General features: G+C 39.3%; 2 protein-coding genes across 18 annotated transcripts in view; one reads left to right on the forward strand and one right to left on the reverse strand.

Annotated features, from left to right (window-relative positions):
• The window catches only part of LOC143375392 (CUGBP Elav-like family member 1-A), a 628,399-nt gene that overhangs the window by 405,126 nt on the left and 210,102 nt on the right, over positions 1–13,171 (forward strand). The gene's annotated exons all lie outside the window — the stretch shown is intronic.
• On the reverse strand, positions 5,968–8,685 carry LOC143375464 (very long chain fatty acid elongase 4-like). The gene is made up of 4 exons (XM_076824580.1): positions 8,513–8,685; positions 7,940–8,211; positions 7,550–7,852; positions 5,968–6,226 (listed from the first exon to the last, which is right to left on the reverse strand). Exons 1-4 carry the CDS (start codon positions 8,556–8,558, stop codon positions 6,047–6,049), a joined length of 801 nt encoding a protein of 266 aa, XP_076680695.1. The 5' UTR covers positions 8,559–8,685; the 3' UTR covers positions 5,968–6,046.

Here is a 13,171-nt window from a genome sequence, read left to right on the forward strand (position 1 = left end):
TGGGCCCACCACGCCCATCGTAACACTTTACAGGTACACTTAACCCATTGTTCACCTAGCACATCTGAAGAATAAAGACCTGTGCAAAACAAGCATTCTATATCATAATTTTCTTTCTGAATCAATTTCACCATTCAGAAAAATTTCTTCTTCACTCTCATCAGTTGAACTTTCACGGGTCTCATATTTGGAACCAATAACACGATTGCTACTAATTAGCTTGGAAGTTAAGTCTTCATCGTTTAATGATATACAGCTAGTAATCCTTGAACTCCATTGCAAGCACTATACAACAGTATTTGTGAAAATCATTAGACACTTACCACTTTAGAGGTATTTGTAATTTAATCGAACCACTTGAAAAACTTTCTGCCACGTATTTCAGAAATATGTGCTTGCTCAAAACGCTCAATTAATTACAATGCCACTGTGCGAGCAAAACGACTAATACGCGGTTAGTTACCAAAGAAACAGCATCGCTATGGCATTCAAGAGTTCTGTGGCAGAGATGAGCTGCGATCTAATATTAGGAGAGGTCGTCGTATTCGGCTACTTTACCCTACAAGTGATCTTCTACCATAAGGCGTTCTTACATTTCCAACTTCGCGATTGGGTCTCTAGGGAGCTCCTATTTCAAGATCTCGCACGAAATGAAACCTCATCGCAATGCACCCTCTAAAGTGATCATTGACCGCAATCTCGTGGCGAATTTACCCCATAAATATCGACTCAGCGCGCATAAGGACGACGCGGTTCTTAATCTGAAAGGAACCGGACAGGCTCGTCAGGCTGCTGGTTTCAACGCCCCGCGGTTGGCCACCGAATAATCCACAATTAACGCGTGATTACTCAAACTCTGCAGCGTCTTAGCAAGACGGGTCGTTTGCTTGTCCGCGACTTCGCAGACAGGACACCTGTTTCCTAGACCCTTCTGGCGTTGACGTCGACAGATCCGTTTATTATGCAGCACAGTTGATCATCGTCGGCCCAGCAGCCAGCTGGCCGCCTTGGCGGCCTACTTGGTGTACTTAGCCGCACACGCCCCGTCATCCGGATAGCGGGCGCCCACTTGGCCGGCAGACTGTGCGCGCGTGCACGCGTTCCACGCATCCAAATTAATATCGGCGAGATTAGTGGAAGCAGTGACTAACTAACTGCCTGTTGGCAATTTGAACTACTGGGACTGAATGGCCAGAGAGACTGGTCAACATTGGGGAGAGCCTCTCGATTAATCTCCTTAGGAACGGGAGAAATTGAAACACCCCGGCGTGATTAAAGAGAGTAGGCGCTTTCGTGGCCGCGGTATAGGTTTTCTGGGATCTGGAAAGCAATTTCGGTCATAACCGCAACGGGACACGGCACACTTGTTTAAATATCGTCGAGATTACCAACGTATTGGTCTCGGACCCGATCGTCGCCGCTCCGGATTACCGAAACTCGGCAGTTCTTACGGATTGACGGAACGTGATTCGATTAATGTCGACTCGAATGGTGTATACAGTAATTTCTTGATACACGGAACAGATGTTTTCCCACGTGAAGTAGAGTGCATCTAATATCGCCTCGCACAGTGGGGAGATTTTGCGATTTTACGGCCAAAACTGCAGAAATGAAAATTTCGAATTTTACAAATTTAATACAAATGTCAGTTGAAGAACTACATCCATTTTCGTGGTCAAAACCTCCAAACTTATTTTTAATATACAAAATTCGGCACTTTTACGTTCTAATATATGAGAAACTAAATTATCCGAGAAACAGCACTTACAAAAATTACGAATGATAAAGATTTTTTTATTATTTACGTTTATACACTTTTTTCTTTGTTAGAGCATGTCTCTGCTACAGTCCAGCAGGTCATAGCAGAAGGGTTATCGCATCTGACGACAAACGGACATACATAATACGAACAATCAAACAGAGGATCGAAGCTGAATAAAATCGTTTAAAAAAGAATAAAAAAATTTGTAATGTATAACATGTGAACCAGTCTCGGTCACAGTTATGTCGTTTGTTCGACAAGACACACTGAATCGTGTTTAAGGAATGACGCTCAGTCAGGAGGCCGAAAAAAAGGGTGGTCTTTGGAAATTTTTCACTCGAAAGCTATAACACATTTCTCAAAAAATCTTTTTTCCTTTCAAGCATTGCATCTAGTACCGTGCATCGTAATTTTTTTATTTAAAAATATTTAGGAATAACTAAGTTATTGTCCATCACTCGAAGGTTCTCTAAAAATAAAGGCTTCTGAGGCTTTTTTAAACATTAATATGTTAATTGACATTGTGTCAGAGAACAAGTCTCAGTTCCAATTTATTTCTTTGTAATTAGTTGAAAAAGAAATGCTTTGCTTTCGACAAGAACGACTGTCTAGTACCCTTAAGATATACTGTACGCCCCTCTTCTTCTCACCACTGAAACGCTGACACGGAATTGGCACGGAACTGATAAGTGTGCCGAGACCTTTAACCTTGCAATTCTTTCAAGGTGCGCGCCAGTATATGCGTGTGCGGCTTGGCGTTGCGACAGGCCTGTTGCTACGCGGGAATCCCATAATATTGACTCTTGACGTATTCCGAACGTCTTCGATTCGAATATACATCTCGGCTATTCTGTATGCTATACCTTTTATTGTCCATCGAGAGACTCGGAGTGTCTATATTACGACACGACCCGCTATCAAGAACCCTTCGATTACCGAATCTCAATAATGGTTGATCCGATTAGATTTCGAATGGTCTTAATGGATAGCTTGGGTTTCATTTACATAAGAAAAGTGTCTTCGTTTTGTTCCTACGTGCCTTACGAGCTGAGATATTTAAATGCAAAGTTGCAATTTGCCGAATTTTACGTTCTTAAAATTAAGCATCGTCGTCGTCAAGTGTTGGCAAGAGGGGAACATGAAAGGGTGAAGAAATGTCTCTCAGGCACGCCGTTCATTGGACGAAGGTTTCGGCCAATCGCGTAACAAATTTTTGTCACGTGACAGCCAGACAGAGGGCGCCACTGTCAAGGTAAACATAACCTAGCTAGTGTGGTTGTTTATGGGCTTTGTAAATGCTTATGTATGAAATTAGTGAAAGTAAAAAGTACCAATAGCGAATTAGTTCTATAAGAATCATCTAATCAAAGTTTGAAAGAATTTGGTATAACAAGTTTTTTTTGCAATAGATTGATAATAAATATAATGTAGTGAAATAAAGCAACCTTGTAATTAGGTGCGGAATTTTCTACAGATTCTGTGGATAACTTATAACGCCAACGATTAGAACCATCAAACATATCTGACAAGGGAAGGTCCCGAACCCGAAAATTCAAAAAATTCTGAAACTGTTCAAATTCACTCGAAGGGGGTGAAATTAACCCCTGAAGATTCGGCTATTTTCCGATTTTGTGTTATAACTCGGGAACTGTAAGAGATAGAAAGAAAGTTTCAAGACAAAAGTTACTTCTTTTAATTAGATCTAACATTTGGTGAAAAAATTATTTTACAGTCCACGATATATAACACAAAATCGGATTTAATAACCGGAAAATAACCGGATTTTCAGGGGTCAATTACACCCCCTTAGAGTGAATTTGGGCAGCCAACAAAAATTCCGTTGTAATCAGGAGGAAATTCCCTACATATTCACAAAGTTTCAGAATTTTTTAAATTTCCGGGTTCGGGAAAGGGGAATTTTTTGAATTTCCAGGTTCCCTTGTGAGTTGAACGTAAACGAACAAGCAAAGTACAACATTTTGAAATTCTTTGGTAGGTACTTTGCCTACGTTAAGTGTCAGTGGACGTAAACCGTATTAAATGCATAACAAGTAATACAACAAGATTGGATGCAAAGAAGAATATTTTAAATCAGATGTGTTTCATATTTCTAATTGTTGGCGTTACAAGTTAGAATATGCTTCAACGTGTCTAATATCTTCCTGTTGTTTTACTTGCTTATACAATCACGGTCTACTTCCACTTATGCTTAACATAGGCAAAGTGCCTACCAAAGACTTGCAAATTGTTGTAATTTACATGCACATTTGTTAGTTTTATAAAGAAGAAAGAATGACTAGTAGTTGGATTGAAGCTGATGATGTGCAAATTAAAAAGAAGGCAATGGCGCAGGGGTGCTAAAGATCTTTATATTTTGTTCTTACAAAAAAACGATAGTAAATATATAAGCCAACAAAAATGACCACGCTATGGAACAACTGAAAGAAGAATGCTGCCATTTGGCACTTGTACTTCTTATGTGGCGGGCTACATATTCTCCTGTAATTAGTACTACAAAATGTGTGAAATCTCCACAAGATTACCTTTTTTAAAAAGACGGTACAAAAATGCGCGCCACGTATACGCGCGCGCGAAGATGATACACAACAATTACGCCAATTATAACAATGGCTATTTATGCAAACAAAAAATCTATTAAATAATACTAAGCAGATATATTTTTATACAAATAAATATTTCAATACGAATAAATATTTTATTCGAGATACTTGGCGCTGCGCCCCGAATTGGTGTTGCTAAACAGAATAAATATATATAAATTGCATTAAAATCTTTTTCTTTCTTTCCGGTCTCAGTGGTGTCTTGTCTTGTTTTATTTATTAACCAAGACAATTAAAATTTTTTTAGTTCCGCAGCGCCAAGTATTTCTAATAAAATATATATTCGTATTGAAATATTTATTTGTGTAAAAATATATCTGCTTAATATTATTTAATAGATTTTTTGTTTGTATAAGTAGCCATTGTTATAATTGGCGCTATTGTTGTATATCATTACTTTTGTAAAGCTAAATATAGCACGTAATAAATTTACGACAGTTTTTTTTTGTTCGTCTTGGCGCGCGCGTATACTTGGCGCGCATTTTTGTATATTTTTTAAAAAAGGTAATTTTGTGGAGATTTTATTGACTGTGATGCAAGGCCCTGTCATCGACCCTGTGTTCTCTAATAATCACAGGAACCTGTGCCCCTCGCATATCAATTTGCCGAGGGACCAGTCGCTGAGAATGTCTTCGTTTCTATCTGTGCTACAAAGGGTAATGCTCGACTCTGAAGGGGCGATCCCACGCGCCGTTGGATCGCAGCTTTACATATCTCTTCAGGGCCTACTATGAACACAACTATTAGGCCTGAGTCTTCATGCCCAGCTTCCCATTTACACCGTGACGGGGCCTTTGAATTCACAGCATGCTCTTAAGCGAGTCTCTCGCACGGTCTCAAGACTGATAAGCCAGGTTAGGACATTGGGGTCCCCAGTTCCTGCTTTAAAGTGGTGCTCCTGAGATTAAAACGCGTTTGACGGTCCAACCTGAAGTTCCGGGGCTAGGAGAATTAAAAACCAGTGAAATATTTACCAATACTTCTCTCATCACTCGTAAAGAGCCTTGCATCTCAGAATGAAAATTCCAATAACTCAAGGCACATCGTCCATAAATCATTCGATATTACATTACGTCTTCCATCGATGCCTGTAAGAAATAAGGGATGTCTGGGACATAGAAATTTCTGCCGTTATGAAATAAGAGTACCGTAAAAGTGTCTTTACGAGCGAGTCGTATCAATGCTTAATTGAACGGCGTGCCAATGACTCGCGAAATTGATTGCTTGGATGCGCGTAAAAATAGCGGCGACCCTGTGTCACCGCTGGGAGCACTAGCGGCAAATAGGAATGTCATTTATATAGGCTCGTTGCACTGGCACGTAGGTGAATAATCGCGACGAGAAATAAGGGAAATGGGAGCGCAAAAGCAAGGCAGAAGGAAAACCCGAACTCCTTTCAAGGAATATTATCCCGTGGGAGGAAGTCATCTTTTACGCGTTCGGAATACCAATAATGCTGCTGGAACAAACAAATGTGCGTTTTGCTGCTTACCCGAACAAACCGCGTACGTAGCTATGTGTCTGCGTTCTAAGAACATAGGAACGTGTTTCTAAAGTGCCTGGGCGCTTGTAATCAATTTCACATCGGATTCTGACGATTTATTTGTGCTACCATCCATCTTAGATTTTAATACATTTATCGCACACTTAAGACCATTAATATCTATTCCACCTTCTTTTCCGTTGAACAGTAAGACTTCTTATAAAAATTATAGAATAGGGACAGGTTAATGATTAAGTTCACTACCATAATTCCGCCTGCAATAATGGATCCGGGATAAATCCTATAACAGCCAGGATTAAGAATCTGCGTTAAGAGGAATAGGAGCCACCAGAATTGTACCTGCACGTAGAAAAAAACGAACAAGATATGTATAAAATTCGAGGAGACAATAATTGTGACAAGTGAAAATCTTAAAGTGAAAATGAATGATTCTTGTTTTCCTTTTTGTTGTCTATCTTTTCAGGTAAACCCCAGAAGATAGGAGAGATCGGGGCTAGTTGAAACAGACGAAATATCTCGACACCGCATATATGTAGCTCCGTTTGAGCGAGATGTGTGAAGTTTGGTGTACCTTGACCAGAGTTCGGCGGGAGTCGGCTGCAACGATGGAGGGGGAAACACCTACAGGAGTGGTGGTTATGTGTGCGTGATTGACGCAGGCGCAGTTCATGCACACATAACCACCGCTCCTGTAGGTGTTTCCCCCTCCATCATTGCAGCCGACTCCCTCCGAACTCTGACCATGACGTTAACAATCGTTTTTAAGTGTTTTCGTTTATATAGAGAAAAAGTAAATACGGTAATTATTTAGAAGTTTTCCATCCTCACCGATTTCAATGATTCTTGGATACGTTATGAAGATCAAGATTCTGAACAACTTTTTCCTATACATGTTGCCGCTGCAACACCTACGTTTTCGAGATATTTGCGAAAAACTTCTGTTGATTTATTCCGACGCAACGCATTCCACTTTCCAACTTGCCTGGGGAATTAGTATTGGTCGGAGCTAGATTAGTGCAGGGGGCGCGTAAAGCACCATAGCCAGCTGATGTGAGCTTAGAGATTTGAACCAGAAACTTGCGGATGCCCGTCGACACCCCGACTCATGTCGGTTCGCTACCATGCTTTACGCGCCCGCGGGCAGGCGCGCGCCCCCACGTTAATCTAGGCCCAACCAATAGTAATACCCGGGACAAGTTGGGAAGTGGAATGCGTCGCGTCGGAATAAGTCAAATTTTTCGCGAATATCTCGGAAACGAAGGTCGAGCGGCGGTAACATGTATAGGAGAAAGTTGTTCAGAATCGCGCCCCTGACAATATATCCAAAAATCATTGAAATCGGCGCGGATGGGAAAGTTCTAAATAATTACCGTAAATAGTTTTGACACATCCAAATTGATCGTCCAAATAACATTTTTTCATTCATTTTGTATGTATTTTCTCAAGTTTTCGCTAACTATATATTAAAGAGTAAGGACCAAAGTATATTTTGACGTATTTGGTATTAAGTAATTAATTCAAATAAAAGTGAGAAAAAAAATTGAAAACAGTATCAACTAAATAGCCCTGGTCTACTGTGAGCTTGCTGTGTGGCGACTCATTACCCGTATACTAATTGACCACTTTAATTTAGGAAGTTAATGGAGACTTTTAGTTACTCACCATCTGCAGTATGGTAATGATCCTTTTTATCCGCCGGAGGTATGATTGAATCTTCGGTCCGAAGGAGGACAGCAGATAGTAAGTGTACATTACCACGTGTATTGTGGAATTACAAACGAGAAGTGATGCTGACATTCCGTGGGCAAAGTATTTCGTGAAAAGCCAAGCCAGCAAGGCCGACGAAACATGATGGTACAAGTGCAGGAACGATATTTGCCGACTTTTCTTTCTCAGTACGAACAGGACAGTCTCGATGTAGTCAATTGACTTCAAGACAAATACATACCACATTATCTCAGCTATCTGCAACGAAATTGCGCGGCACCTTACTAAATAATTTAAAGCGCGCAAAATCTGATACCGATGATTAATCAAACTTGTTTCTACTACCTTGTGCGGCCTCGGATTGAAGGAATAATCAGGCTTCGTACAATAGAAGAAATAGTCCTCGTACCATCCAGCATCGAATATATGGTACACTATTAAATAATTTGTCACGATTTGGAGGACATTGTAGAATCGAATGAACGTGCGGCATGAATACGGTGATTTGTCCCTCATGTACCTGGGACCACATCGTAAAACGAAGTACAAGTACGCAAACGTGATGACAGCGATCGGTATAGGTGAGCTCATCAGCAGCCAACTGTTTGTCCTTACATCTGGAAAGTGGTGTGAAAATTTAGTCGCCCTTTTCCACGGGAACGGGTGGGCACAATTGAAGATAAATAAATTCCTCGTGCAAAGGCGTGTTTAAAATGGAGAGGAGTTCTGTGTTTTATTTTCCGGTAATCGGATTTGAAGATTTTAAAATATACGTACGTGTACTCCACAGCGGATAGGCGTTATCGTTTTGATCCGAATATTCAAGTTAGTTTCGCAAGAGGAATCAATTCTGTTTCGATCGCACCACAAATTATCAAGCGTGTCTTGGCAACGGGCGGGCAAAGTTCCAATACTCACCTGCCAATTCCGTGTTACAATAATGATACAGTTCCAACACGCCCATGTTTATTGCCTTCCGGTTCTACAGGAATTATACGTTTATGCTGCACATTAACTTTTGTTAAATACGTTAAAAAAATTGTGAATCAAACACGCCGATATTGACTGTGCTTTATATCGAGCCTTCTACCTCAGACAAACACTGAACTGTCGATAAGCCTGCCTGTTATACTAATTATCAGAATGCGTATGCTTTATGAATATTAATCTGTCATTGACCGCTTCCACAAATGACTGATGCAGATATTCAAAACTACTAATTTTTCAGTGATTTTAAAAGTACCTAGTGGTAGAATACGCAATTCTTATATCTACTTATATTATAAAGCAAATCTTTTTCTGCTCGGGATTGCGGTGCGTGGGTGTGAATCTGTATCATGCGGCAGTTGAAAAGCGTATGAATATGACGTATCTGTTTGGATGGTTCGATACGTTATTTTAGGATAGAGTGATGGATACACAAAAATACAACTTTCATTTTAAAGACATTTTTCCTCGCTAGCCCCGCTGTACGCCGCGCCGCACAGTGGAGTACGTATACTGACCTCCTTAGTTAAAATGCTCTACCTAGAATTTCGAAGCATCGGAGAGAACTGAAGTTTTATCATTTTCTTTGTGCCATCCTTGTAAGAAAATAATTTCTAATTTTACTTAAATTGTAAAACACGTGTGGAGCTTCAAATATTTCAAGATTACTTGAAAAATGGAAAAATCCTAGATAGGACGTTTTACTTAAGAATATTACAAAAATATGTACAGGAAGTAAAAAAAAAATTTAGAAATATGTCGATTTATTTACATGATTTATATTGTTACGCCATTCTCGTAGTGAGATTCTCCTATTCAGAGTTACGTAGGGGAGAGTCGTGCAGTACCGACAGCTCTAAGTTTCTTTGTTATATGTTGGGGTGTAGAGTCAATAAAAATCAGAAATTCATAAACGTGTTTGATTAAAATTAAATTTAAATTCCCAACTTTGCTTGCAAATAACACACTGAATAACTTGTTCATTAAATCTTAGCTTCCTGTTTGTTCGGTTATCATACCTATCCTTATGTCTCTACTGGTTGACAGTCTGTTGGTCGGCACTGTACGACAGTTGGATGATCGATACTGTACGACAAACACGGGGAAACATTTTAGATCATGGTAAATTATGTACAAAAAAATATTGCAAAACTAGGGTGGTTTAGTAAACTTAATAGACTAGAGATAGTATACATAATAGAACAGAATCATTTACTTACATGAGAAACAAAAGATTAGCTTTAAAAAATAACTGTTAACCCACTGAATATCAACATATACGTTTAATGCCTCAGAACATCGAGAACAATGGAGTAAACAATATGACCCCGAACTAGGTTACAGAGAATTGTGATTTTCATTTGTTAATACAAATAAAGTGCTAATATCTGGTCGAAGAACCATTTAATATAGTTAATATGATATAATTAACAATGAAATATAACAAAAATAAATTTTTATGTATTTTAGGTCGGGAGCAGGTTATTAATGGGTCCGAAGTTAATAATAACCTGTTTAATACATCTCTGTTGCAGGCTTCTCTTGAATTTTTTTTTTGCAAAATTTTGTCTGTATAAACGGAAGTGTTTATTCCTGGTTTCAGCAGCTTCCTCTGACAACCGGCCAATTCTTCCATATATACAATTTTTGTGCATTGTCGGTGACATTGGATGCCAGCCATAGAGTATTGTGTGGCAAGGGTGCACACTTAAAGTTTAGACTACCCTAAAATTCTTGGTATTACACCGATAGCACGCATCATTGTGTAAGAAATAACTACTATCCCTTATTATTCGATAGCCAGTGACTTCGTGTAAATTTATCTGTCACAACTTATATAAAATAAATATTTCTGAAAAGTGTAAAATTCGAACCCTTTACCCGATATGTCGGGCAAAAATTCGCATGTTACGAGGTAAAAGAACGCAACGAGAAATTTTCACAAAAGTGTTTTCTTTTCCTGCATACAATAATTGCGGTAATATAGCAAAACGACTAATAGTTTACAATTGATTTTTTTTTTGTTAATCAAGGTAACAGTAGTAGCACATAACATTACCCTTACCTTCGTAATTTGCGCAGGCATCAGTCTTTTGGAGGATTAGTGTATTCTTCGTCACACACAGAACAAATTATTTCTGGGCTATTCTCATTTTGAAACTGATTTGTTGTGTTCCTTTCAAAACTTTTCAAAACTAGATGTTATTTTATGGATTTTTGTATGCTTCTCTAATTATTTCTTTGCACGATGGCATTAAATTTTTCTTTTCATTGTTTCATTTACTTCCAGCTGATTTTTAAATAGGGAATTTGCATATTGAACTCTTGCCCCACTTGCATTGTGCGAACTGTGGCTCCCACAGCTACTTTTCCATTGTTTAATCAATCCTGTTATCTGTGAGGATTTCAGCTCTATCAGACGACCTATTAATTAAAATATTTACCGATCAATTTATAGAAATAATATTGACTCGTAAAAATGAGAACAGTACATATTAGAACTGACGAATTCAGTACTTACCGCATTGTACGATAACGAAACGAAGCGCAGCTACACAATTCGACACTGGTGACTCTACCTTGATTGAAAATTGACTGTCAATCACCATTCGCAACTGCCACAATTCAAACAATGAAATTCACGTGTTGCGAAGTTTTACCCACTGCGAACTTTTACCTACGTCTACTCTGCAGTTTCACGTTGAGCTCAGCTGTTTGTAATGCATACATTGAAGATTTCTTCAAGTCAATATTGTGGCCACTTGATATCGTTTCTATAACTACTTTCATCTTACGGATAAGATCGATATCTAATTCGAATAGAAGCTTCTCGTGCAGCATGAAACCGCGCACGCGAATGGTTGCCTGCATCGTCGAAAGCATCAGAAAGAATACTCTCTTTCGATTATTGAAAAGTCTTTGGGCCAGAGTTGGGCATTAGTCGAATAAATTTTTATTCGAATGAACTCGAATAAAAGTGTCGAATAAAGTGAAGTTATTCGAGAATAACGAATAAATTTTTAGTCGACTAAATATTTGTTCAACTAAATTTTTATTCGATTAAATTTTTAGTCGTTATTCGTTATTCGAAGGACCGCCGTGGCGACTAAGCGACACGAATAAGCGGCGGCCAAACTCCGGCCGCGCAGTGTTCAGGGTCCCATTTTGGTTCGATCGCACTTGAAAAGGTCTACGGTCGAGGATTCATACCTGTTTTAGAAATGAAATAATTTTTTATTCTTTAACGTATCGATATGGAAGTGACACCAATGGATTCCTTATGTTTTTCCAATGAAAATCATACGAAATTTCATGTAAATCGGACTATTATTAACGAAGTCAACTTGAAATGATATAAATTAATTTTTCATAGACTTTCCTTCATATGGTCCGAATTACGTCGTTCGTGGTGTCACTTTCATCGGCGAAACATAAGGAATCCATTGACGTCGTTTTCGCAAAGATCTGATGGGAAATGCGGATATTCTGGACATTTTCGAGGGTCGAAGGCCATAAAATTCGGTGAGGCACTGCGAGGGGTTGTCCTCGTCACGGGGTGAGGCTGCATCTCTTTGACGGGCGTCACTGGAGAATCGACCTATAAGTACGATGAGTTCGGGCGCGCAGGTACCGTTGTCAACCGCAGAATCGCGGGACAATACAATAATAAACCGCGACCCTGGCGAGACCGCTCTGGCCGATAATCGCCTGATTAATTTTTGGGAACCAGATATGGCATTTTCCTCCTCTACTACATTGCTAATTTCTCTACGTTCGTCAGGCAATAAACCGTACTCCGCTACAGTATAAACAAGTTGTAATAATATTCTGTGCGCTGACCGCGACGAAAATTGATCTAGTGAAAAGAAGAACATGTTCTTAGATCGAAAAATGTTGCTCTGGCAATGGGGTATTGTAATATGATGTAATAGGATGTTGCATTTTCCCCCGATTTCTTGGCATTCAGCCTCACTATGCGACATAAAATACAGGTAATTACTCCATTATTGGTAAATATTGCCGAATCTTGTTTTCGCAGTTGCAAAGCCAAATCTATGTTGATTATAAAACAAAAAATAAATTTCCTCGGAAGTTCCCGGAGGGTAACTAAAAAGCCTCATAGTACTCATTTCGGTTCCCCCCAAAATTTGTGCCTGTTATATCATAAAAATTTAAAAGACCCGATTCAGAATTTTCCACAAGAAAAAACATACAAACTTTGACACGTGTTTACACACAGATCAGAAGTAGACGCCACGATATTTTTCCCCTTTTTCGGAGCTCATATTATTAGTTTACAAGAAATATATAAAAAAAAACATATTCCCATAACATATATATATAAAAGAACATAATCCGATAACTTTTGATTTCTGACTTGTTTCCTTATTTTTGTGATTCTGTCCCACTGTGACGTTGGAACGCAGCGCTGCCACGGCGAGCATTCAGTATTGAGGAGTCAAGCGGTTTGGTGCCGTGGCTAGCCGCGCGGCTAGGAGATTCCGCCACCATGGCGGAAAACAGACCCTCATCCCATTGTGTTGCGTCTCCAGTAGCCTAGGTTGCTGCTGTAGCAGACGCGCGGCCGCG

Source organism: Andrena cerasifolii, chromosome 1 (genome assembly GCF_050908995.1).
Source record: "Andrena cerasifolii isolate SP2316 chromosome 1, iyAndCera1_principal, whole genome shotgun sequence".
NCBI classification, from domain to species: Eukaryota; Metazoa; Arthropoda; class Insecta; order Hymenoptera; family Andrenidae; genus Andrena; species Andrena cerasifolii.

What these genes read in the sequence shown, in the direction of transcription:
- LOC143375464 (XM_076824580.1), bottom strand. Translation starts at nt 8,558, where the DNA reads ATGGGCGTGTTGGAACTGTATCATTATTGTAACACGGAATTGGCAG. An exon ending in TTGTAACACGGAATTGGCAG is followed by an intron (nt 8,212 to 8,512) that starts GTGAGTATTGGA and finishes ACCACTTTCCAG; the next exon opens with ATGTAAGGACAAACAGTTGG. An exon ending in TCATTACCATACTGCAGATG is followed by an intron (nt 6,227 to 7,549) that starts GTGAGTAACTAA and finishes TTCTACGTGCAG; the next exon opens with GTACAATTCTGGTGGCTCCT.